Raw genomic sequence first — 27,744 nt, forward strand, 5'->3', positions numbered from 1 at the left:
AAAGCCAGTGGTATTGGCTTTTAAGCCAGCTTTGCAATTACTGATGTGTAAAGTTAGTTGTTTTTAACCCAAAAATCTTAGTTCTGAGGAGTTAAAAGAGTTCCCTATAGTTGTGCCAAGATTTTCCTCCAAGCTGTTGGCATTCACTTTCCACATTTGATGTTTGTGTTCTGATACTCACACATGTACAATCCATGACAATTATGCCTGCTTTATGGCCACCAGTTTTTAAGACTTCATTGACTGTTAAGATCTATTCCTATTTCATATATATCATAATAGATAAACAATTTACGTCTTAGAACTTGCATAATAAGATATTTTCCAATGTCTTCCTGGAATACATAATTTAAAATAACTGTTTACAGCAAAAAGCTACATTTATCATTGGTACCCAATGCTGCATCTGTGGCTTTAGAGGGATCCATATTTTCTTTATTGCCTGAGACGGGTAGCTCACTTTAATTCTCTAGTCATGGCCAATCATCTCAGAAATTACTGCCTTTGGTTCTCAAGAACCAGAGAGAAAGTATAAATGATTGACCTTTCAGTATTTATTACTTACTCTTAGTTGTAACTATGTTTAGATTGGCAAAGAAATTTGCCATCGATTTTGTCTTTTAATAAAATGCAAATGCATACTTTAAAAAAAACCTTGCCAATTCAGATCTTTTTTACACTTAAAATTGTTTCTGAATGTTTCAGTGTGATAATAAATTGAAGTCTTGACCCTCAGATTCTCAATTGATTCTTAGTCCAGTATTCTTTCCTCTAGATAATGCTACCTTTCACCATAAGAATGATTGCCAGGAGAAAGGAAAAAAGAGAGGAATAAATTATTTTATAGACTAAAATATTTTAACCTTTAATTAATGGACTGTATTTACTTTTTCGTGTTAGTTTTATTTTTATTTCTGGTGAAGAACATTTCCGTCATGTTTTGTTCTATGTTACGATAATTATCGAGTATTTAAAGTCTTTTGCTTTTTAAGCATTAAAATTTTAAAAAGATCCTTATCTTCATTATGTAAATCTATTATCCAGACTGGCTCACGCTAGACTAGGGTGACACTGTCCCGATGATCCTACATTGATAGAAGGTATAGTTTATTGCTCTCATGTTTAAAATGGATGAAGGTATTCGAAAGAGAATTTATATGAAAAGTGAGTCTCCATACATATAAGCCCCTAAGACCATACCTACATTTGCATATTTTTTTGGGCTTTTTTTCAGCTTCGTATGGATTTCTTTAAGCAGCCACAAAAGTATTGTTTTCCCATCTTGGTTCTCTTCTCTGATCTGGATATGACTTACCCCTTGTTTGAAAAACAGGAAGTGCCTTTCTGTTTTTTGTCTTCTATATTTATGAAATCTATAAAAGCATAATTCTTGTACCACTCAAGTTATACCTATCCCAGAAGAAGGAGGTAATTTTTTTTTTGTCTTTTTGCTATTTCTTGGGCCGCTCCCGTGGCAAATGGAGGTTCCCAGGCTAGGGGTCGAATCGGAGCTGTAGCCACCGGCCTACGCCAGAGCCACAACAACGCGGGATCCAAGCCGCGTCTGCAACCTACACCACAGCTCACGGCAACGCCAGATCATTAACCCACTGAGCAAGGCCAGGGACCGAACCCGCAACCTCATAGTTCCAAGTCAGATTCATTAACCCTTGCACCACAACGGGAACTCCAGAAGAAGGAGGTAATTTTTATTTTTTTGTATCATTTTCTAAGAAAGAAGGCGTTAAAAATGATCATATGTGTGGCACACTTAAATTTTAAAATAAATGTTTGGGTATCCTGCATAATGCAGAAATTTTGACCAAGTGTTCTTCCTTATAATAGTCTTTTTCTCTTTACTATTTGGACTAGCTTTTATGGAAAAAAATAATAACCTATACCAGTGGTTCTCAGACTTTGGTATTCATCAGAATCACCTAGAGGGATTATTAAAAGTTTGCTGGGCCTTCCTTTCAGATTTTCTGACATAGTAGATTTGGGATAGGGGTCTGAGCATTTGCATTTCTCACATATTCTCAGGTGATGCTGAAGCTGCTGGTTCAGGCACCACACTTTGAGGACCACCAACCTAGACAGATAAGAAAATTCTTAGAAAGTTAAAAACTGTACTGTCATTCTTTTAGTATGGCAGAATTGGAAAGGTAGATTTTAGTTCCCAGAAATATGCTTGCTAAATGTAGAATGTTAACAGCCTACCTTGCCATACTCTCTGACGCAATTTTCTAAAAGGGAAGTGGGCACCACTTTGAAAGGCGTTCTGTCACCTCTGTGAAAAGCTTTCCCTTGGGTTCAGAAACAACTATCCAGTTATTGAACAAAATCTTACTCTGGGTAAGGTGACAGATCTGAACAGTATATTCTTTTCAACATCTTCACCTTAGGTTAAAGGGCACTAGTTTGAAATTCCTAACTTGAAAATGGGTGCAAATGTAACTATCAGTTTATCGGTCCTTTTAAGCTGTCTTTTTGTTTTTGTTGTTTTCTAACTCAGCATAGAGAGTTTAGAATTGACCATTGAGTATTTTTTATTAACTAAAAAATTTAGTTTATTTAGTAATTTAGTATGGTTTCTTAACCAGCAGAAAACTCTTGATTATCAGTATTAATGAAGGTAAGTAGTTACATAGACTAACAGTTCTACACACATACAAACATACATGCATACATACATCCAATTGGTATGCATTCTGTTATAGGCATGCTGTAAAATATAGTTCCTTAACCACAACCCCCAGGTACCTAATGAAATTTTTGTTGTTGCTGTTAAATGAAGGCTGCCAAGTTGGAAATTGTAATGAGGAGTGATGATCCATTTATTTAACAAATACTGTTTGCCTTCTTATTGTTTGCCTACTAAGTTCCTTTGAATACAGTGATAAACCTGACCAAAGAGCTTACATTCTAGTAGGAACGAGAGGAAATAACAAATTAAAAAAATATATGTCAGATAGTGGTAAGTATAAGAAATTTAAGTAGACTGCTAGGTTAGAGAGTAACTTGGTCACTACTGTAGTTGGTGGTCAGGGGAGGTCTCTCAGGGGTGACAGCACTTAAGATTAGATATGAGTCAAGAAGGGACAACCATATCCCAGTCAAAGGGAGCAGTTCGTGCAAAGATCCTAAAGCGGAAGTGAGCTTGGCTTGTTGAAGGAACCAAAGGAGAGCTTACTGAAGAGCAGCAGACAGGGAAAGAGTGATCTGCCCTTGGACAGGTGGGTGTAGTTGGATCACCAGGCCGTCTAACCCAACATCGTGAGTTTGGATTTTATTCTAAGTGGTGTGGACTAACTGTATTTAGAGGAGTTTAAAAAGTGCAAATATTTGATCTGATAAGTGTTTTAAAAAGATGTATATCTGGGAGTTCCCACTGTGGCTCAGCAGAAACGAATCTAACTAGTATCCATGAGGATGTGGGTTCGATCCCTGGCCCCCTCAGTGGATTAAGGATCTGGTGTTGCCACAAGCTGTGGCATAGGTCACAGATGTGGCTCAGATCTAGCATTGCAGTGGCTGTGATGTAAGCTGGCAGCTGCAGCTCCATTTCGACCCCCTGCCTAGGAACTTCCATATGCTGTGGGTGCAGCCCTAAAAAGACAAAAAAAAAAAAAAAAAAAATCTCTGGCAGGTATGTGGAGATTGACTTACTGCTGCCAAACAAGACTGGAAATGAGGAAATCAATTAGTAGCTTACTGCAGTCTTTTAGAGAAGAGATGCTGAGAGCATCTGCATGAGAGGATGGGGTATAAGAGAAGAGCCAAAGAAGTGGAGCAGTGCCTGTGAGAGAATTGACATTTAGGGAGATGCAGAGAACCCTTCGTGCCTTACTGATAATCCTAGGAAAGGAAGGGGGCTCTGTATGCTAGTAGATGCTTTCCTCCCATCCCCACTACCACAGTTATCACATCCTCACCCCATGGACTTCTCCGTGGGTCTGGACTCAACACCACTGCCCAAGTGTTTTCTTCTTGTGGGTGGAAAGAAGTTTTTAGAGAAGTTGCCTCCTCTCCTAAGAACCCTGGGCCTTCAGGACCATCATCAATCAGAGTCGATTATGTAGGAGAGCGGGATTGGGTTTGTCTTACTCCCAGACTCTTGAAGGCATGGGTGTTTCCCTGAAGCCTTTCCTTTTGTCTTGTAAAGAATTAGTAGTGCCAGCATAGACATTAAATGTGTGTACATTAAGTGAAAGAAATGAGGCACAGAAGACCACATATTTTACGATTCTTTTTACATGATGTGGCCAGAAAAATCTGTAGAATCAGAAGGCAAATAGTGGTTGGCAGGGGCTGGCAGTGAGAACAAGGATTAACTGTAAATGGACAATAAGGGATCTGATTGGAGTGATAAAATTTTTCTAAAAATGTGTATGATGATGGTTGCACGACTTTGTGGATTTGCTAAAAATCATTGCATGTACACTTAAAATGAGTGAATGTTATGATATGTAAAATGTGCCTCTATTAAGTGGTTTAAAAAAGAAATTATAAGAAGTTTGCTAGATGGCCAGGAAGGTAAAAGACTTTCCCAACAGAGAGACATGTACAGGTAAAGCCAAGAGTCTTGGAAGCACTTTGAGGAATCTGCAAGGTGTTAACAGAAGCACGGGTGAATCCCTGCATACATACCATGGGAACCTTGGCTATCTAGAGATTAGGTGACACAGGTCTTACATGTTTATGTTGGGTAAAAACTGATTACATACTGGAAAGAATTAGTAAAGGAAAACATAATGGCTATAAGAGAAAAGGTTTAGAGTTTAACTGCAAAGTAAAAGGTAGTATTTTACTTTTTGCTCAGCAGGTAACTAAGGCATTCATCTAACTTTTCTGGATCTTAAGTTTCTTAACTCCAAGAGGATGAGGGGAGAACAGGGAGTAATGCTTTCAAAACTAGTGGTTTTCAGAGTGCACCATGACTTATGAAGATGCTTTAAGGTCCTGCAGATAAGGAAGTAATTGACACCAAAACACAAAAAATAACCCCAAAGAGCCCAATCATATTTACTCATAAACGTCAGTGATATTCTGTGTAAAAATACATTTGGAAAAAGTTTTGACACTAAAATGTATGAAAAATACTAAACTAGATAAGTTCTAATATCCTGTAGATTTGGAAGCTAAAAAAATACTGGCCTGTTTTCCAACTTTAGGCAAAGGTTACCTAGACCAAGATATATTAGATACTCAAATTTTCATTGAGTTAATTTTAGAATTTACCACTAATAATATTAGTTATTAACTTGTATACCCTAAAATCGTGTCATTTGAAAATTTCTAAGTAACGAATATTTCTAACACTTGGTTATATTTTGAAGGTTTTTCTTTATCTTTTTTTTTTTTTTTTTTTTTTTTTTTTTGGTCTTTTTGCTATTTCTTTGGGCCGCTCCCGCAGCATATGGAGGTTCCCAAGCTAGGGGTCGAATCGGAGCCGTAGCCACCAGCCTACGCCAGAGCCACAGCAACGTGGGATCCGAGTCGAGTCTGTGACCTACACCACAGCTCGGCAACGCCAGATCGTTAACCCACTGAGCAAGGGCAGGGACCGAACCCGCAACCTCATGGTTCCTAGTCGGACTCGTTAACCACTGCGCCACGGCGGGAACTCCCTGAAGGTTTTTCTAACCAAAGAAAAATCCGTTTATTGGTGGTGGTATTTTGACATTCTTCATAATATAAAATCAGGATTTTTCTCAGTACCTAAAAGACAAGAGGAACAACTCCTTTTCTTGAAATCTTCAAGTTAAGCATTTAGCAGCTTAATCATGGAAAATCAGAATTGCTTTTATTTATTATTGTTTCTGCTTTTGAAGAGCCATTTAAAAATAGCATTTTTTTCTTGATGATGAATGACGTATATACTCAAAAAGTTAGGAAAATACGCTAAGTGTAAAGAAGAAAATAAAAGCATCCATCGTCTCACCACTTGAAGGTAACCATTTTGGTATAATTTCTTTTAATCTTTTTACTTATCTCTTACTATGTGGACATTCTCCTGAATCTGTCAGGTGTTAAACAGATCCTAAAATACTTTTTTTGGTCTGGTATTATTGTTCATCATTTGTGTGACAGAATATATTAATTATTTTCTAAAAATTTGGTGACTGAAATGATTTTGAGCCATTTTAAAGAAAAGTAAGACACTTTGATGAAACCAGGTACTAATGATTTCTTGGTTGACTTCAGGGAAGAAGTTGTCTAATTTTCTCATCATTATGAAATGCTTCTACTTTCTCTGGCTGTTGCATGAGTGATCTTGATTATTGCCATATGTTCCTCTGTTTATATAGTGCATTTCTACTTTGGGGAAAAAAATGTATATTACTTTCAAAAAGTAACAACTCATTTCCTTCCTTTTTTAAATGACACAACACTTATTGTGGTAGTCAGCGTTTTTGACCTTGTAGTAGTCCTTACTGTTAGTTTTCAAAAGCATTAAATTGGTTTTATTGTTGTCCAGGTACTATTGTAGAAACGATAAAACCTAATGATTACAAAGAACATTAAACTAGGTAATAAGGGTATCAGAGCTCTAAATTACTGTGTAATCTTAGAACAACTCCTCAATTAAGTTCTCTATTCTTTTAGTCACTTTGGAATTATTTTTGACGACTTGTTAAATCGTAGGCATATTATAAATTTTCTTCTTTCCATTTCCTTTTCTAGTCACTGTCTTAATAGTTACCTTACCATCATTCTCTTCCACTTTATAGTTTTCTGCTCGAATAGTATATGTCATTGTGCCATTCTTCTACTCAAACAGCTGTGGTAAATCTCCATCCTATAAGAGTGGTCAATTACTTGTATATGTTTGTGTGCTTACCATACTGTAAGCTCCTTAATTTACTCATCTTCACATCTTCCATGGTATTTTTGCAGTGCCATGCATGTAATCAATATGTAACATTTGCTGAGTTGAATGCTCATTTATTTATCTCCCCTCCCCACCTCCCACCCCTAGTTGAATCTTATCTTTGTAATTGTATGCTTTAAATTGTAATTCTTTCACTTAATTCATATGTGGGTTCTCTCATTTATACGTGAAAATACAAAGCCTGCAGCTCTCCTGTCTACATGGTCATTCAGCTTTATCTGTGTACCTAGTGAGTAGCCATGTGTATAATCTTTCTTACTGTCAGCAAAAATCAATGTTAAGCAAAATGCATGTGAAGATTAAAAACAAGTATTCTGTATAAAAGAGAAAACCAGTAACTCTTGATTATATGGTTTTGTGGTACATTTTTTTTACAACTCTGCTGGCTCAGCTTTGTTTTAACGCACAGATTTAACTGATCTGATTAGTATATAAAAGACACATGTGAGGCTTAATAGAGTTCTTAGCAAGTTAAATTTGCTGATTTTTTCATATCCAGAAAATAATATTTTTTGACTTAAAAATCACAAAATATTTTTATTTGAACAAAAATACCAAAAGCACTAAAACCTAATTATAAAATAGAGTTTACAAAGCATCTGTTCCTCCAAAAGAAAGGAAATATTGGCAGTGAGATGAGTCAAAAGACTATTAAGGTCACTCAGTCAAGTGATATTGAGAGCTCAAACTAAGGAGGGAAGAAAAGAAATAGTTTCTCCATAATTATAGAGCTAGAATCGACAGGAATTGGTACACAGGAGCATGTCAGGAATTACAGATGCTTGTTAGAGGCAAGTCAGGCAGTACCTGTTTGTAGATAGTTGCTTAATGCCATTCTAAACATTGCCCAAGATTTCCCATCTCTCTTATTTTGTTTACATCATCTCAGTCTTGCTGTGTTCAGCTTCTCCAGTCTTACCCATCCCTCTTATATCCTGTCTATTTGGAAGTTACATTCAGTTGCTCACTAGGTGGGGGGAATGCTGAATTCTTATAGTACTTCCAATATATACCTATTTTTTATAATTATTATTTATTGCCAGGTATTTTTCTTTCTTGTACATCTCTTCACTCTTAACTAGTGCCTTATGTATAACTAAGAAGATCAGTTTGAACTGAGTTTTTGTCTTCAATAGATAAAAACATGATCCAATATCAAGTTAGATAAACTACTCTCTCTATAACTTATGGAGGTTATAGGTTAAAACAAAAAAAGGCCAGTATTTGCCTACTGTTCTTGACAACAGCTCTTGTTATAATCTAAATGTAGATCTGCATCAATAATGGTTTGGGGAAATCACAGCACAAAGGCTTACATTTTTAGGATGGTAGGTTCTTAGACTTCTGCAATCTCTGTTCTCGTCACTGTATGATTTTGTTCCAGTTTCTTTTTATAGTTTACTGGTAAGTCCTTGAATTGTGAAACACAAAAGGACTGGTTCTTCTGTTCTTTGAGGTACTGGCATTTAAATGGTGAAACTCTTTGCATAATGTCCCAGAATTCATTGAAGAAGTTTGCACCACAGCCATGGAAATGGTTACAGTCTATAAATCAGGGTCCTAGAAAGAGATGCTTATGTGAGGTTTTCCTTAATCCCTCAAATTAGACAATTCAAAGACGGTTTTACACAGAGTGTTTCAGCTAGTGTTTATATGTGACTAGCATCTCAATTCTCTTTTAAATGATCCATCCTCTTCCTTTTGAGTGAAGAATTTGCCTCCGTGACTGTATTTCCATAACTGTTAAATATTGGAAACATATTTAAAACATTTATATATAGTTATATATACAATTTTCTTTAATGGTTTTCCCTTAAAGTTTTTTTTTATTAAATCAAGTAATGTTAATATTTCCAAATCTCATCAGAAGTGCTAAAAATTCTTTTTAGGATGTAAGCAGTTGAACTTGTCAGAATTAAATCATAGATGTAGTTTAAAATATTTGGTAATGTTTTTGAGCTCACTCCAGTAGGGAAAGCAGTTGGATTGTAGCAGAGCATTTTAGAACATCTTCATATCATCATTACAGACATTGTTGTTATATCATCAACTCCCTAACATTTATCGAGTCTTTACTATGGCACTAGGCATTCTACATATAGTGTCACTTAATCCTTAACGCAACACATTATTAGGTTTCTAATTATTATACCTATTTTGCTGGGGAGTTTCTCCTGAAAGTCACCCAGCTAGTTACCATGATCATCCAACTAGTAGGGACCAGAGACTTGACTCTAGAGCTTCTGCCTGCTAGTAAGGGCGTCAGTGAGGCTGCCTGCTTCCCCAGGGCCAGAGCTTTGCTTTGCTTCTCACTTTACACCTGTGCATAGCATAATGCCTGGCACATAGTGGATGGTTTATAATCAGTATTTGTTAGATAAGTTTGCCCTTTAAGAGCAATAACAGTAACAGGAAGCTGCCAACAGAACTAGGCTTATTCCTTATAGCCCAGGTGAATGTCTTGGAGGCATCTCACATTGGAACTCTAAATACATTTTAGCAGAGAAACCACGTTAGGTGTGGTTGGAAGATTCATACTGAATTCTTAGAGTTACATGGGTCTTTGCACACTAATCTGTGAATTTGATTGCCACTGGGCAGCATGGCTTCTATGGGAAAATACCTTTTCAGACAATTTTCAAGTGGACTTTGGGTATAAAGCCTATTACAAGGTAGGTTGAAGGTTGTGGCCATATGAGGAATATGATGACCCTTCCCTTGGGAACCCAAAGTCACCTTTATGAGTATTGGTGACAGTTTTTAGGATCTCAGTATATAAAAATTGGGAGAAGTTCAGCTTCTCAAGGGCTGGAGGACCCCAAATGCCCCCGCTTCTCTGTTTCCTTCCTATATGCCTCTTACAGCAGCTTCGGGACACTGAGAAGCTTGACAATGATAATCCCTTCTCTAGGCCAGTTTCTTTATTTTTAAAATTAAGAACTTTAGGCTTTAGCAAAGTCAGATGATTTCCTGAAGTCACGCAGCTGTTTCAATCACACAGTTAATTTGTAGCAGAACTCAGGATGTGATTTCCAGCATCTAGTGCTTTCCAGCACTATTAAAAATTCTTTCAGGCACTCTTTAAATTGAACAATTAAATCTTTACATAGCAACCTTAGAGTTATGTTTTACCATATATTAAATCTTTGAAACTAAAATGCTTTGTTCAGTGCCTAGGTAAGAACTAATATTAACATATCATTCACAGTTTAAATAACTTTTTACATGTTATTTGAGTCACACAACCCTGTGGGTAGGAAGGGCAATATGTTATCCCTGTGATGGAACATTATAGAAGATAGTATGAGAAAAAGAATGTATGTATATGTATGACTGGGTCACTTTGCCATATAGCAAAAATTGACACAACATTGTAAATCAGCTATTCTTTAATAAAAAAAATTTTTTTTAAGAGTAATGGCACACAGCTAACATGTTGCAGAACCAAAATTCAAAAGTAGATTTTTCTTAGCCTGAGATTTGGAGTTGGACTTATCTAAGTGAATTGGGCAGCCAGCCTGGAACCAGGCAAGCATCTTGATGGTGCAGCAGTCAAGCAGCCTGGCTGAGCCACTTGGGGGACAGAGGCCCTTCTGCTTGGACTCCATGGTGAGGGAACAGATAGTGGGTACAGTGAGGGGGTAGGTTTTGAGACATGGCTGCAGTGGGTAGACAGTATGTGAATTTTACTGAGACGTGTGGTGGACGGGGCCGCTTCCTGAGACCAAGATGGAGTTTCTTTCTCACTTCTAATTAGCCGTGTGACTTGGGCAACTCAGTTGATCTTTCTGAGCCTTGGTTTTTCATCTATAAAGTGAGGATAATATTAACCTTGTGAAACCTGCTATGATTGCCCAAAAGTCTTTTTTTTTTTTTTTTTTTTTTTTTGGCTTCTTTGTGCATTCTTTGTATTTTGGTATTTTTAGCAGCTACCTAGCTAAATCATAAACTAGATACATGTGTTCTTATACTGAATGCAGAAATACTAGACTCCTTCTGCTGAAGACATCAGAATGACTCCAGTTGCTGTGGATCAAAGAGAACTTTTTGCACCCTTTTTTGTGATAGATTTGGTCCCCAGTCCACCTCAAGTTTCATTCTCACTTTTTATTTTGGTTGTTATCTGTGAAATAGTAGTTAGCGAATCGTTAAGTCATTAACTTATGTTTTTATTTTTTCTAGTTGTATAAATTTGGAGAGACTGTGTCTATTGTTTTTTGGACAGACACTTGGAGACCAGAAAGCTTCTTTGACAAAGTGAAGAAGAACAGACTAAACGGCATGCACACGCTCTGCTTGCTGGGTAAAGGCCTTTGGCGTTTCCTCGGGGTCACAATGTGGGGTTGTCATATTGTTCTCTTTTTGATTTTGTGTGAAGGTGAACTTCTTCTGTGGGCAGCTAGCTAGAGATAAGAAAGGATACTTTATGTATGCCATGCTCTTTCCCCAAATACCACATGGCTATTCCTGTGTACATGCTATAGTTCATGCTGCAGCCCACTTATGCCCTTATGGAGCCCCTCCAGGTTCCATCTCTTACCTGTTTGTCCACTGAGATCCTGTTCCGGTCCATATACAGCAATTCAACAGACTTGTATGGAGCATTTATTCTTACCCATCCCATGTCTCCCTCGAGGTGTCCTTTGAATATGCAGTATTGATGCCATCAGATTATTGATGCTGTCATAGATGTGAAAGAGACCCTGGAGATCATCTTATTGAAGCCTGTTTTATAGATGAAGTTGAGGCCCAGAGATATTGAGTCATTTTCAGACGCTCAGAATTGGTTGCAAAATTGGTAGAATCCAAATAGCCTGCTAGTCACAGCTTTTTTCACCGTATTATGCTGCCAAATCCTATTTCCTGACAAGGGTGGAAAGAGCTTGGATTGCTGTCTTCACATACCAAAATGATGGTACTAACGGAGCTGCAGACGCAGTGGGCTGCTTTTGCCAGCAGAGGTACTGGAATTGTACTGATTCACATTCACTACAGTTCCTGCTCTACGGTATGTGTTACAAAGATCCTGTAGTCAAAGCTTTCATCTGTGACTCATGAACAGAGAAGAGCTAACTGGCATTTTTGATGACTTTGAAACAATATTTACACTTGGAATCAGAAGACAAAAATCTGAGTTCTGTATACTAGCTAGAGAGTGTTGTGAACCGTCTTTACTTTACCTTCATTTTTGTCAAATAGGAATAGTCTTTTCTTGCCTCAGGGTAGTGTTTAGAGCGGTATTTCTCAAATTATGTGTGGTGAAGGACTAGGTTTTGTTCTTTTATATATATGTGTGTGTGTGTGTGTGTGTGTAATATATATACACATATATAAAAGTATATATGTGTATATATATGTATACACAATAAACACATACTTATTTATTTCAAAATTTCCAATCTTCTGTGTCAAAGTCAAATTACTCTAAGTGTTTCTAAACTCTCATTCCTGTAGTTGCTTCACCGTTTTCTGGTAGCAGAATTGTCTCATACTGGCATCAGTCCTCGGATCACACATTGAATTGCACCATTTTAGTGGTACTGTGTGTGCAAGCCATCCAGTAGAGTGTCTGCCACATAATACAGAGTCAGGACAGAGTGAACCCATGATTTTGGCCTCTTTAGTAAGTACAGATATCTAGAACATTAGATAAGATTCCTCCTAGCTGAAAACATTTAGGTTATTTGTATAATATAACCAGTTCTCTGTTATTCAGTAATATATATAATTTTTGTATTACCAGAACGCTAATCTATATGTCTCTTTTAAAAGAAGACTATTAAAAAGTTTTACTCAGGGTTAGCATTTCTTATAGGATAGAAATTGGAGATTATCTAGAGCAGGGGTTAGTAAACTAGCCCCCATGGATCAAATCCAGCCTACTGCCTGTTTTATAAACAAAGTGTAATTGGAGCACATCCATGCTGCTTCATTTATGTGTCATCTGTGGCTGCTTTCATGCTACAATGGCAGTGATAATTATGAGAGAGACCTTGTGGCCCTCAGAACCTAAGATATTTGCTACCTGGCCCTTTATAGAAGTTTGCCAACTCCTGATCTAAAGTGAAGTTTTTCGTAATCTGACGTGGTACACCCTGTGTTCCCCAGCGCTTCTCTTCCCCATTGTCTTGCATTATTTCCTTTCAGTCTTACCATCCATGTGAATTGCTTTATCAACTGGTTGGTTTTCTTCCCTGCTTCATAAGAGCAAGGACTTTGTCATGCTCTTATCTCTCTTCCAAATGTCTAGAAGTCTGGCACAGTGTAGCTGCTCATTAGTGTTTAATGGAAGTTAATTGGTTGAAGTTTATTTTTAGTTTATTTTCTCAGACTTGATCTTACTACCCATTGGCACAGAAAATCTTCAACTTTTGCTAGTTCATTCAGTTCCAGCCAGAATATATTCCTTTTACTCCAATAACATTGACACCTGATTAATTCTAGATCGAGATCAGTCCATGAATGCTTCTCTAATATTGTTTTGGCTTATGCCTATATCTCACAATTAACTGGTACGAAAATATTTTCTTCTTTTAGCTTATTGTCAGTGTAATTTAGTAATTCATAATTAATGAATTGACTTTCTAGTTTTGTCTTTGGATTTTTCCATGTGGAAAGGTACTGGTCTTCCTTTTTTGTAGTTCTTACTGGCAAGCAGACTGTAACACACTTGTTAATTCACGTGGAATATGCCATTACATATATCCATCCTGTTACCTTGAACTTGGATCCAATGAAGGACAGCCATTAGGACTTTTATTAAAGGCAGAAGTAGAAGTATATGCAACTGAGGGACTGAGGGACTGAGGGGTAGATTCGTTGGAGCTCAGATTCTAAAGTGTGTGTGTGTTTTACAGCAGAACTGAGAGGCTTTAAAACAGAATGGAAAGAAAGGCCTTTTAAGAACTAAGCTACCTCTTAACTTCTTCCTGTAACATAAAAAATAGGGGAAGGGGGGAAAAATAGGATTTATTTTTTGGAAGCTTTGGAAAGGCGGTTAGAAGATCAATTTACAGGTATTTACTTAGTGTTTATGCCCACTGTGGAGTTAGGTTCTTCTGAAATACTAAGGAAGCATTAGACATGGGTCCTGCCCTCAGGGTTTTGAAATCTAGTTGGAACTAACATGCTGGTGTACTTGAAAGTTTATAGAACAATTAAGTTCTATTGTATGGAGAGGCAGGAAGGACAAACCAGAACTTTGGCTCTTGAACTCTAAGAGCTGCCCCTTTTCTTGGCTTTCCTGGGAAAAGACAAACAAGGTTAAACAATATATCTTCCTTGCTCCATTAACAAAAACAGGAACAAGGTGTGAAGTATAAGATATCATGATTCCAAATTCTCATCATTTAATCACCTGGAAATTCTCCTTATTTAAATTAGTATGTATTTATTGAATGCTTGCTATGGGCCAAGCCCTATAAGGGATTAGTGAGAATATGTCATGGTAAGAAACCATAGAGAAATTAAAATTTTCTTGCAAAGACAAGACTGATATATGTGATGTAATTGGAGATTAATAAGATATAGTATTAATAATATGGATATTTCAAAGAATAAAAAGGACTCGAAGGGAAGCCAGTAAAGGCTTTCTGAAGGAGTTGGGACTTACTCTACTTAAGGGGTAGATTAGTTAGGATGGGCTGATGGATGGAGGGTGGGTAGTAGAGCCATGTGAAAAAATTTGTTCAGTAGATATTTACGGAGTATCTACTGGGTACCTTGCATTATGATAGGTGCATAAAATAGGAGAATCTTATATTCTAGCAAGCAGAAATAGAAAGGAGTGATTATGGCCTGTGTGAAGACCAAGGAAAAGTATTAAGATCAGTCTGGCTTGATATTAAGTCACTAATGCAGTCTTATGTTCAGTTAAAAAGTATTTGCGTGTGAAAATTCTCCCCAACCCTCTTCATTTTTAAAAATCAAATTCTGTACAATGTATCATTTAAAAATGTAAAAAAAAAAAAAAACCTTGAAAATATCAAGTTAGAAACTTAACAATCACAAATAGCATTTCAGAAGCTCAAAGCAAATGAATTTATAAATGCGTTTAATTTTTAAAAAATACTGTAGCTATCATGTAATAGAAATCTGAGTTGACTTATATACCATTAATTGTGTCACAGGCCACATTTCAATAACATATAACTTTCTTTTTCCCCTTCTATATGCCAGACAAGTGGAAATATTAAATAATCAGTGATATTTTGAACCTGAAAAATATATTCACTGCTGGTTCTAAGAACATTTAGAAATGCAAATAAAGAATTATCTCTGGAATATCTCCCAAGCAAACTCTTTAGCATCCTTTAGAAGGAAAACTTTTATAGTCACTTAGGAAAGCTATAGATGTCTATCAAAAAGACCCCTAAGTTGCGCTATATTTATTTTTGCAAAAAGAAACTTTGGCTGAACCATTTGTTTTCAGTATATAGAACAGGAAGCAGCTGTTGCTCTTGCTGCTGTGTCCTGAGTTCCTGGGAGGATGTAAAGTGATTCTGCTTTTTTACCTTCTACCAGATCGTACCAGCATCAGTGATTAAAAAGTATAAGGAATCCAGTCTTTGTGATGCTTGCATTGTCAAGCTTTCTGAGAGCAGAGACTCTATGTGTTTCGGCTGCCCTGGTAGCCCCATGTCTGGCAGTCAGTGCTCAGGAAATTCCTGTTTAAGTATGAATATTGGTGTTAAAGTGTTTATTCATAGGTTACTAGGCATGTCTTATCAGTTACAAGAAAGCAAAAGTCTTTGCAAAATGTCGTGAGAATTTTCTTCTACTTGTGGTACAAACATCGAAGCTTATATTCCAGTGCCTGGAAAATATAGGTGAGAATAGGAGCATAACAAGACTTTTCATTGGGTCTATGCAGTTACCAGCAGATAGAAATGAACACAAAGACCCTCGATGAGCTGTGAGGTAGTGTATATGCGCATATTTACCTAACTCTTTCCTGTATCTTCTTTTCCAAGAGGAAACTGCAATTCTTCCAGGATGGTTTCAGGGCCAACATCATGTTTGTGTTCTAACTAATGACCTTTATACAACCACAGGCTTCCATTCTTCTCTGTTTCCATTACAAAGTGGCCAGATACACATGTGAGGGAAGGCTGTCACCAACTCTCAAATTAGCCATTTTGGAGACTTGAGAAAAATACTTACCAAAAATTTAGGCAACTCAGCTGAAGTTTACAATATGAATAAAGTGGTTACTTTAAAAAGATCTAATTTTCTACTTCCTACAGACATCAAAGTAAAGGAGCAGTCTTTGGAAAATCTAATCAAGTAAGTTCTTGTTCTGAGAATGCATGCATCTATTTTAATTGCTTGAACAATAAATTCTGTTTAAATGACAGGAGTTCTAACGATTGTTGAAAATCAGCTTTCATGGCTTCTTAGCCTTTTGGCGAAGATCAAGTGAAAACCAGTCAGCTTTCAGTAACTGCAAAACTAAACACTTTCAGTCTAATGAAATGATAGGCAGTCTGATAGAGTGTAAGTAGTAATAGACTTCATAGGTTCCGGACTCAGAATAGTGGTTGGCACCTAATAGGCATTCAGTAAATATTCGTGGGATGAGTTCATTGAGAGTCAGAAGACGTGGGTTCGAATCTTAGGTTGGCCTCTCTGGTTATGTTCTCTTGAGCAAGTTACATCCATTTCTGAGCCTTATTTTCTTCCTGTGTATAATGGGAGTAATAACCCTTTTTTTGCTTATAGATGCAGTGTCTTGTACAGTAGCTACTACCCACATGTGCCTAATGAGCGCTTTAAGTACTTATAGCTAATGTAACTCAGAAACTGGATTTATAATTTAAATTAATTTAAAACTAATACACAACTTAGTTATTAGAAAACATTTAAGTATATTTAGAACAATTCAATATGTAAATCTACTTTTACAAGTGTGAATTTTATGAAATCCGAGTACAGATCAAGTATTTCCAGTGAGAAGTTAGCATTTGAATCAAGATGTACCAAAATATAAAATACATTCCAGATTTTAAAGACTTTAATACAAAAATAATCTTTAATGATTTTTATAGGAATAAATGTTGAAATATAACATTCTGGATATATTGGGTTAAATATAATTAAAATTAATTTTGTCTCTTCTGTTATTGTGGATACTATGGAAAATTTTAAATTATGTTTATGGCTTGCGTTGTATCTCTCTTGAACAATGCCGACTGGCAGAATTGTTCTGAGAGACAATAACATAATCTATATGAACTCTTTTGTAAACTGTAAAAGCAGTGTTTTTATTGTGATCATTGGGTAAATGCGGTAGCCTTTTGAGACCTATGAAAGTACACGTATCTTACCCTCCAAGATTTTGAGATACTTACCACTTTAACTTTTCTTAGAAGGTGCGAAAAGAGGAATGAATCTGTGGTTTAAACGTGGTAGTAAAAATGAACACTGTATAACCTGATTAAGCTAGGGCGTAGAACAAGTTGCCACTTATTTTGAATTATTTTTGCCTAAGATAGCACTTTGAATAAAGGTAACTTTGACTTAAACATTTATCTTTAAGTTGTTGGGCTTTTATTTCTGCCAATATCTCAGTGAGGTGAGAGGCCATCTGAAGTAGAACAGTGAGAAAAGCTTAAGAAACTTCAGGTAAACAATCGCTGTATCTGTGCTTCAGTGTGTACTTGAAATGGGTAACGTGAAAGCAGCTTCACACAGAATGTACCATGGAAGCTGAGTGTACCTGGGGGAGCAATAGCGGTAAAAATGTGTCATGGCGAAGCAGAGTGGCATCCAGTTTTAACTTACAGGGGAAGGAAGATCTACGAACCGCCTCGGTATATGAGTGTGAACCAAGCAGCACAGCAGCTTCTGGAGATCGTTCAGAACCAGCGAATGAGAGGAGAAGAGCCAGGTACTTTGGGCCCTGCTTGACTCTCATGCTCCCCTGTGGCTGCGCTGGGATGGTACCACATCTGGCCCGCGCATGTGTTTGCCAGCCCCACTGGGGCCAGTAGTGTGTTCTCACTGTATTTTTTTCCTATCAATTTTTTTTACAACTTGACCTTAAATCTCATAGGCCAAAAGTTATACTGAAAGAAAATCAATGGAGTTCTTTCTAGTGAAATTAATATCATTCTAGAACGTGAGGATTTTTTTTTTTTTTTTTTTTTTTTTACGAACTAACTATTGGTCAGATTTTAAAAGCTGTTAATATTTTTACCAGATATTTTAGTAGAATATAAAACTTCCATTTTAGTCCAAATCTATGGTGAGCTCTATCCTGCCAAATTATACTTATTTTGCTTGTCCTCACCCTCAACATTGAAAGACCAGCTATGGTGTTCTTCAAGAGAAAGACAAGAGGATTTACCCTTATATCCTAGTATCTAGACACAGTGGATGTAGTATGTAATAAAATGTCCATTGTCAGTACATTTTTATTGAGAGGTTCTTAAAAATGAATCTGTCATTATATTCTGCTGTAAGGCATTGACTGGCTTCCTGCTTTGAGCACCTATTTATTGATAGAAGAGATATGGGAAGAGATTTTTTGTTTTTGTTTTTGTTTTTTTACAGCCACACCTGTGGCATATGGAAGTTCCCAGGCAAAGAGTCAAATTGGAGCTGCAGCTGTTCGCTGGCCTGCACCACAGTCACAGCAACACCTGATCTGAGCTGCATCCTCGACCTAAGCCACAGCTTGCGCCAACGCCAGATCCTCAACCCACTCAGTGAGGCGCCCTCACAGATGCTATGTCAGATTCTTCACACACTGAGCCACAGCGGGAACTCCCATGAAGAGATTATTGAGTGACCATTGATGATTTTGGTCTCAGTGGGTCTTGCTAACGTTGTGATCAAATAATCTGCACGGGTGCTTGGTATCCTAACTTTGTTCAGAGTTCCTTACATGCCTGCATGTCAATCAGGACAGCTTTCCCAACTAAACAAAACCACAAAAAGATTAGCCCTTCAGCTGTCAGACCAGAGTGAGTAATACTAAAGTTCACTAATGTTGGTTATTTTGAACTTAAAAAATGTAAGTAATGTCATAATGCCTATTACTTGGTAAGGGCTCTTTAGTTGACTAAATACTTTCATATCTGTAACTTTAGCCCTTAAACCACTATCTCTCTCACCATTTCTGAGAGATAGTATTCCATTTTTTTTAAAAAATGAAAAAACCGAAGTTTGTCACATAGCCACATGGCTAAGTACAGCTCAAATCTGTGCATTTATCCCATAATCCTCTGGTTTTTCCAATATATCTTGGTCGATGTGAACATATCTCAAACATTTTATTTAAAATATAAGTAATAAATATCATTCACTCAGAATGCTATGCAATAGGGTATGGATACAGGTAATTATTCATCAAGTCCTGAAAACTTAAACTAAGGTGAGCCTTTGAAATTCTGAAAGGGTAAAGTTAGGAAGTACTACTTCACTTTATATGTCATATAGAGCAAATAACTTAGAAAAGCCCAGGATAAATCAGTAGATAGTCTGTACTAAGTGATCAAGGAGATTTAAAGTATTTGAGCTTCTTTAAATACACTTTGGGTACTAGCATTGGTTTGAATGGATTCAGGACAGTGCATTTGCAGAACTGAATGGCAATGTCTTTTTTTTTATTTTTTATTTTTAATAGCAGTCACCGAGGAGACACTCTGTGTCGGCTTAGCCAGAGTTGGAGCTGAGGACCAGAAAATTGCAGCAGGCACTTTGCAGCAGATGTGTACAGTGGACCTGGGAGGACCATTACATTCCTTGATCATCACAGGAGGCAGCTTGCATCCACTGGAGATGGAGATGCTACGTCTGTTTTCCATACCAGAAGATAGCTCAGAATCCCAAAGCACCGATGCACTCTGAACTAGACATTTTCCACAGTTAGATGTTAATTTCAGTCATATATGCGTATACACATATTTGTACAACAACTCAAACAGGTCTTTTGGTTTACCTAATAAGTATAAAACAACTGACCAAGAAGAAAAATGTTGACTCAACAGTGCTTGGTTTCCTGTGGCAATGAGTTTTTTCCCTATGATATCACCAGCTGTTGCTGTTATTTTGGCAGTGTTTCAAGGAGCAGACCAAGTTGGAAAACTTGGAGATAGACATCCTAGACAGAATCATTTAGAAGCAGTTTTTGTTTATGAAACCAGTTTATATGAGGTGGAACTTTCTTAAAAAGACAGATGCCTTGACTACAAGGTAAGTTTTCTTGACAGCGTTTGGTGTTATTGCATATAAAGAGAGGTAGGAGGAATAAGCCCACACCCAGCAGTCCTGCTTACTTAAAGCTCAGCTGAGTACATACTACAAAATGACATCCTTTTGAATTAGCTTGTCTTGTTAAACTGACATCCTAATTATGTGCCTCATGTTCTGCTGTATTTCGGAGGTTTGTAAATGTTCAGCCAGCATGTACAGTTGCTCTTTGGTTTTAATTAGCATCTTTCTCATCCAAGCTGACAGATGGAAAAGTTGCTGACTACAAAATAAAACTTAAGTTTGAAGACAACAATGGATTAGTTAGATTTTGTCATAGCACTTAACAGTTAACATGCCTCTGTGTGTGTGCCAGTAGCCACATTCCTCTTTCTAGTTGTAAATCACACTCCATTTCTTATATTTCATGACAGTTTAAAGTTTTGTACTTTTTATCAGTTTGTGTAAGAAATAGCTTTGCTACATGTTAGTTTAATTGGTCTAACTCTGAGTAAAATCAACCCTTGAAAACACATTTGAACTGTGCAGGTCCACTTATGTATAGATTTTTTTTTTTCACGAAGTATATACTCCAGTACTCCACAGCCTGTGGTTGGTGGAATCCATGGATGCAGAACTGCAGATGTTTTCAACTGCATGGAGGGTCAGTCCCCCTGACCCCCCCATGGTGTTAAAAGTCCATCAACTGTGCTTCCGTGGTCCAATCAACTTATCTGACCTTTTTGTTCTGTAAATTTGTTGCAGGTTGAGCAAATATTCATCTGCTCTCTGGGAGCATCACTTAAGATTATTTTGAGTTATTTCATTTCATCTGAGATAAAAGAGATTTTTAATATATGTGAAATATTCTCCTTTCAATCTGTTGAACGCAGGGACAGAGGCAAACATTGAAGAATTATGAAATGAAAGCCTTTTAGTTTTGGTAGTGGTGAAATAGCTTGTAATGTATAAGCCCTCCCAATTATAAACTCTGGAAAAATATAATAAAGAACTGTCTGAAGGCATTGGCAGAATGACCATCGGCAGCCTGAGAACTGTGCTTAACATGACTCTTTCCCCAGGGCGTTCATCAGTCTGTCTGGTGAGACGGTGGCTAGAACTCAAGAGAAAGTTGCAGTCCTGATGACTTGAGGTGCTGGAGGAATTGGCTGCTAGAGGAGCTATAAATTGAAGGAGGAAACCCTAGACGTGAAGGTAGCACTGAGGGAGGAGCCTTTCAATCTGTGTATAATTTACTCGTAACTCTGCCTGACTCCTGCATTGTGCGTGTGCAGGGAAGACTCCAGTGAACCTGGCAGGAAGCCAGAGCTCGAAGGCTGAAAAGGCTGGGCAGAGATTGTGGCTCTCTGTTGCAAGAGAAAACAGAGTTTGAATCACAAGTTAGAAGGCTTGATAAGTGCCTTAGGCTTTCCATCAAATCCCTAGAGTGGTTGTGTATTAGCAGTAAAGGCTATGCCCAGGACCAAGGATTTGTGCTAAAACTAAAGACCAGATCTTTAACATAATGTAAAATCAAGCCTCCATAAAATCAAAGTGACTGTCCAATGATTTACCTGCCTGCTAGGACAAAGCTTATCTCTTCAAGTGCGTGATAACAAAATGAAGCAAATCTCAACAATGCCTAGAATATTATAAAATATTATGAGATATGCAGTGAAGTAGGAAAATATGACTTAACAGTCAAAAGGAGAAAAGCACACAGTGAAAAGAGATGCTGACATAATCCAAATACTGGAATTAGCAGACAAACTGTGTTTGAGGGTAAAAAGGAGAAGTGGTTGTAATGAACTGATATAAATGGGTCTCTCAACAGAGGATTGGGAACAAACAAAAACCCAAACAGTCAGACTTAACAACAGAATATGGATGACAAATGAATAGAAATTATCCTGTCTGAGGAATAGAGAAAAAAAGATTGAAGGGAAGAAAAAAAAGCACAGAAATTCAATGCCATGTGGGGCAATATCAAGCAGTTCAACGTATATATAATTGTATCTTCAGAAGAACAGAAGAACGTAGGGCAGAAAAAATAAGAGTAAGTAAAGGCCAAAATATTCCCAAGTTTAGTGATACTTTGAATGTACAGATTCAATATGTTCAGTGAACTCCACACAGAATAATTACAGAGAAAACCACACCTGACATATATATATGTATATATATGTATATATGTCATAGTTAAAACTGATGAAAACCAAAGGTTGGAGAAAATCTTAAAAGCCACCATGAGGGGTATTGGGGAACCCACAACATACAGGGCAGCAGTACAAATGGACTCTTTCTCATCAGAAACAGTGGGGGTCATGAGGCAGTAGAAAGACAAAAATCTTTACAGGAATTCAAAAGCAAAACAAAACCATCAATCCAGTGTTGCATATCCAGTAAAGATATCCTTTGAAAATGAGGACAAAATAATCTCCATAACAAGACAGTTTGCTGCTAACAGACGTGCACTCACTGCAAGGAAAGGTGAGGAAGGGCTGAAGTAAATGCCATCAGGGAGAAGGAAGGAAATGAGAGAGATGCAAGTATAAATGACTCTCGGGTTTCCTTGGCTTCATGTGTTTAAAAGACGTCTGAAAATTTAATATGGTGTTGTGACATGTATTTAACTAAAATATATGCCAACAATAACAAGTTGGATTCAAGGGAATTAAACAGTTTCAGGATTCTTATGTCATTTGAAGTAGGAGAATACTAACAATAAGTAGACTGATAAATTAAGGATGTGTACTTTAATACCTTGTCAACCACTATTTAAAAAAAAAAAAAAAACACATGCAGAATGAAAAAAGATAAAAAAAGTAGAGTTCCCTTTGTGGCTCAGCGGTTAACGAACCCGACTAGTATCCATGAGGATGTAGGTTCAGTCCCTGGCCTCACAGGTTAAGGATCCAGAGTTGCTGTGAGCTGTGGTGTAGGTTGCAGGCATGGCTCGGATCCCACATTGCTGTGGCTCTGGCGTAGGCCAGCAGCTGCAGCTCTGCTTCGACCCCTAGCCTGGGAACCTCCATATCCCTCGGGTGCAGCCCCCCCCCAAAAAAAAAATAAAAAAAGATAGAGGAATTGGAATTGCTGAGAAATATATGATTAACCAAAAGAGGGCAGGAAGGAAATAAATCTCAAGAAACAGGCCAAACAAAACAAATAGAATGGTAGATTTAAATTCAATCAAATCAATAATTGCTTAAATGTACATTAAGCAGTCCAATTAAAAGGACTAGATTTTTTTAAAAGCCTAACTATATGTTGTATACAAGAGTTAGACTTTAAATATAAAGACAGAGTGAAAGTAATTCTTTTGAGTGGAGACAAAACAGACCAAACAAACAGCATAAGCAAACAAGTGGCTATGTTAACATAAGACAAAAAAAAGACTTTGAAAGGAGTATGCTGGAGATAAAGAGGGGCTTTTCATTAAGAAGAAAGGGGCAGTTCATTCAGAAGACGTATCCTAAATGTGTGTGCTTTAAATGAATACCAGCTTGAAAATATTATGAAGCAAAAATGGACAGAACTGGAGATGTAGACAAATCCACCAAGTTGGAGATTTTAACCATCTTCTCTCAGCAACGGAAAGAAAAAAGCATCAGTAAAAATATTGATTTGGACACCACCAACCGCTTGGGTCAATTGATATTGATAGATCACTACAGCCAACAGTGGTGGAATAAACATTATTTTCAAGCACATATGAAAAATTCACCAAAGTAGACTATATGCTTGGCTGTTGATGACAATGGAATTAAGTTAAAAATTGCTGACAAAAAAAGATGTCTAGAAAAATCCCCTATATCTGGAAATAAAATAATACATTTTTGTTTTGTTTTTTGTCTTTTTAGGGCCTCACCCACAGCATAAGGAGGTTCCCAGGCTAGGGGTTGAATCAGAACTACAGCTGCCTGCCTACACCACAGCCACAGCAACACAGGATCTGAGCCACATCTGCAAGCTGCACCACAGCTCAAGGCAATGTGGGATCCTTAACCCACTGAGGGAGGCCAGGGATCGAACCTTCGTCCTCATGGATACTGCATCCTTGGGTTCATTACCACTGAACTCTGCACATTTATTTCTAATTGAATAAAAAAAAACACAAAATGTGAAGAATTTTAAGATGCACATTTATTTTTAATTGAATAAAAACAACACAAAATGTGAAGAATTTTAAGATGCACATGTAGCAGTGCTTTGAAATTTACAGCTTTAGAATAGAAAAGATTTTAAAATCAACAATCTGTTTTCATCTTAGAAAACTAGAAATAGAAGAGCATATAAAATACTAAGCATAAAACTGCCCATGAGCTAGCAAAACCAGTCCTAGGTATTGACTCAAAAGAAATGAAGACATACTGCCAAAAAAAAAAAAAAATAGTCCCTAAATGTTTATAACTTTGTACATTCATAGCCCTAAACTGAAACCAAGCCATGTGGCCATTACAGGAGAATAGATTTTAAAATTGTAGATTGACTGGACTATTACTTAGCAGTAAAACTGAGCTATTGACTAATTCAACAACATGAGTGTATTTCAAAAACATGTTACGTGAAAGAAACCAGACAAAAAAGTGTATTGTACAGTTCCAATTATATGAAGTATTGCAACTGGCAACAGTAATAAAAAGAAAATAGCGGTTACCTATGGAGAGAATGAAGAGTGACTAAGGGAACAGAAGGGATCCAGGGTAGTGGAACAGGGTCTGTATCTTGATGAGGTGTTTGTTGTGCAGAATTCATTCAGCTATATAGATTTAGGACCTGTACATTTTTCTGTGTTAGTATTGACAGATAAAATAGGGTATGCATTTCAGTTGACTTTCAGATAAACAATATTTAATACAAGTATGTCATTATTTGGGATGCATTTACACTAATTTTTTTAAAAAAAAGTTTATTTGAAGTTGAAATTTGAGTTCCTGTATTTTTATTTGCTAAATCTGGTGAGTCTAATCTGTATGTTATTTAACCTCAACTTAAATGAAATTGTAAAGTGAAAAATGTGCACCATTCATCAGCAGAAAAAGGATAAATAATACTGTTTTTGGTCTACTATCATGAAATCCCAGTGTTTTGCCAGTTAGATTAGAAACACTTAAACACTTCGTGCATTTGTTTGTTTGGTAGTTGTTATTCCTTTGGTATTATTATTTTTAATGCCATTTTAAACTATTGTAGAATGAAACCACTCTCATAATGTAGACACAGAATAGTCTATCACCCACAAAACTCCCTCACACTATCCCTTTATATTCACCCTCTGTGTACGTATTATCCCTGGTAACCACCGATGGATTTTTCTCTATAGTTCTGTCTCTTTGAAAATGTCAAATAAATGAGACTGGCTTCTTTCAGCAAAATGCTCTTTAAAATTCATCCAAGTTGCTGCATGTATCAAAAATCCACACTTTTATTGCTATAAGTGGTATTCTCGTGTATAGATACACTACAGTTTATCCATTCACTGAGAGAGATTGGGGTTGTTTCCAATTTTTAGCAATTACATATAGAGTTAGTAAAATATTCACCTATAGGTCTTGGTGTGAACGTAAGTTTTTATTTCTCTGGAGTAGATACCCAGGAGTGTGATTGCTGGGATCATAAGGTAAATGTACATTTAATTTTGTAAGAAATTGCCAAAATGATTTCCAGAGTGGCTGGGCCATTTTGCATTCCTGTGAGCAGTGTAAGAGTTCCCATTGCTCTGTATCTTTGCCAGCACTTCATGTTGGCAGTATTTTCTAATATTAGCTATTCTGATAGGTATGTTGTGGTGTGTCATCATAAGTTTTAATCTGTTTTCCTAATGACTAACATTTTTTATGTGCTTATTTACTATTTTTACATCCTGTTTAATGAAGCATCTGTTCATACCTTCTGCCCACTTGTAATTTAATTTGAATTGTTTGTTTTCTTATGGTTAAGTTTTGAGTATTCTTTACATATTCTGGATACAAGTTCTTTGTCCGATTGTGATTTTCCAATATTTCCTCCCAATCTTTGGCTTGTCCTTGTATTTCCTTTAACTGTGTCTTTGACAAAGCTAAAGTTTTTCTTTTCTTTTGAACATTAAAATTTTATTGACGTATAGTTGATTTACAATGTTATGTTAATTTCTGCGGTACAACAAAGTGTACTGAACTGAATCACTTTGTTGTAAAAAGTTTTTCACTTTGATGAAATCCAGTTGATCAATTTTTTTTCTTATATGGATCATGTTTCTATCACCCTGTGTAAGAACCTGTTACCAAACTCAAGGACATGGAGATTTGATCCCATGTTTTCTTCTAAAATATTTTAAGTTTTGCAGATTTACATTTAGATCTGTAATACAGTCTGTCAGTTTTTCTATGAAGTGTGTGTTTTAAATGGAGTTTCTTTTTTTTTTGGTCTTTTCTAGGCCCGCACCCGCGGCATATGGAAGTTCCCAGGCTAGGGGTCTAATCGGAGCTGTAGCTGCCAGCCTACACTAGATACACAGCAACTTGGCATCGGAGATGCATCTGCGACCTGCACCACATCTCACAGCAACGCTAGATCCTTAACCCACTGAGCAAGGCCAGGGATCGAACCCTCAACCTCATGGATCTTAGTCGGATTCGTTAACCACTGAGCCATGACCGGAACTCTGGTTCTTTTTTCTTTTTTGCATGTAGATATTCAATTGCTCCAACACTGTTTGTTTAAAAAGACTATCTCTATTGAATTGTCTCTGTACCATTGGCAAAAATGAGTTGGCTGTATTTGTGTTGGCTGTATTCGTGTGGATCTATTTCTGAACTCTTTGCTGTTCTGTTGCTCTATGTCTCTTTCCTTTCTATAATACCACACTGTCTTGATTACTTTAGCTGTGTGGTAAATCTTAGTTCCCACCGTGTTGCAGTAGGTTAAGAATCCGACTGCAGCAGCTAGAGCATGGGTTGCGGCTATGGCTCGGATTCAATCCCTGGCCTGGGAACTTCCATACTCAGTGAGTGCAGCCATAAAAACAAAAACAAAAAGAAAACGAAAAACAAGTAGTGTAATTCCTCTAATTTTATTCTATTTTCAAAATTGTATCTAATGTAGTTCCTTTGCCTTTCTGTATAAACATTAGAATGAGCTGTTGACATCTACATAAAGCTTGCAAATTTTGATTGTAATTATTTGATTATGTTGTGTGTACATGTAGATATTTTAGGGTTTATTCTTTTTGGAGTTTACTCAGCTTCTTGAATCTGTAGGTTTATGTCACCAGATTTGGGAGGTTACTAAAACCAGGCGTTGTTTCTTCAAATATTTTTTCAGCACTGTATGCTTCATCTTCATCACTGTATGCAGAGTCCTCTCTGGGACTCTGATAACAAAATGTTAAAATCTTTCTATTGTTCCACAGGTCTCTGAGCTCTGTTCATTTTTTTTTAAATCTATTCTCTCTGTTATTTAGTGTGGATAATTTTTATTGATATGTATTCCAGTTAATTGACTCTTTCCTCGGTCTTCTCCCTTCTGCTGTTGAGTTCATTTTTTTATATTTTTATTTTGATTATTGTTCTAAAATTTACATTTGGTTCCTTTTCATATCTTTAATTTTTGGTTAAACATTTAACATGTTAATTTTCTGTTTTACTATTTGTTGCAAGATTATTTGTGGTTGCTTG

At 36.8% G+C, this 27,744-nt stretch overlaps 1 protein-coding gene across 2 annotated transcripts in view; it reads left to right on the top strand.

Moving 5' to 3' along the window:
* DPH5 (diphthamide biosynthesis 5) overlaps positions 1–24,479 on the top strand; it is a 38,774-nt gene extending 14,295 nt beyond the window's left edge. The window contains exons 5-8 of one of the 2 annotated variants that reach the window (NM_001243679.1): positions 11,075–11,195; positions 16,138–16,177; positions 17,677–17,780; positions 19,521–20,399. In NM_001243679.1, coding sequence (NP_001230608.1) covers positions 11,075–11,195; positions 16,138–16,177; positions 17,677–17,780; positions 19,521–19,744 — 489 coding nt within the window. In that variant the 3' untranslated portion in view covers positions 19,745–20,399. Of the gene's footprint in view, positions 1–11,074; positions 11,196–16,137; positions 16,178–17,676; positions 17,781–19,520 lie in introns of both variants that reach the window. The other variant, XM_005655461.3, reaches the window with a different exon arrangement.

This window comes from Sus scrofa, chromosome 4 (genome assembly GCF_000003025.6).
Source record: "Sus scrofa isolate TJ Tabasco breed Duroc chromosome 4, Sscrofa11.1, whole genome shotgun sequence".
Classification (NCBI taxonomy): Eukaryota; Metazoa; Chordata; class Mammalia; order Artiodactyla; family Suidae; genus Sus; species Sus scrofa.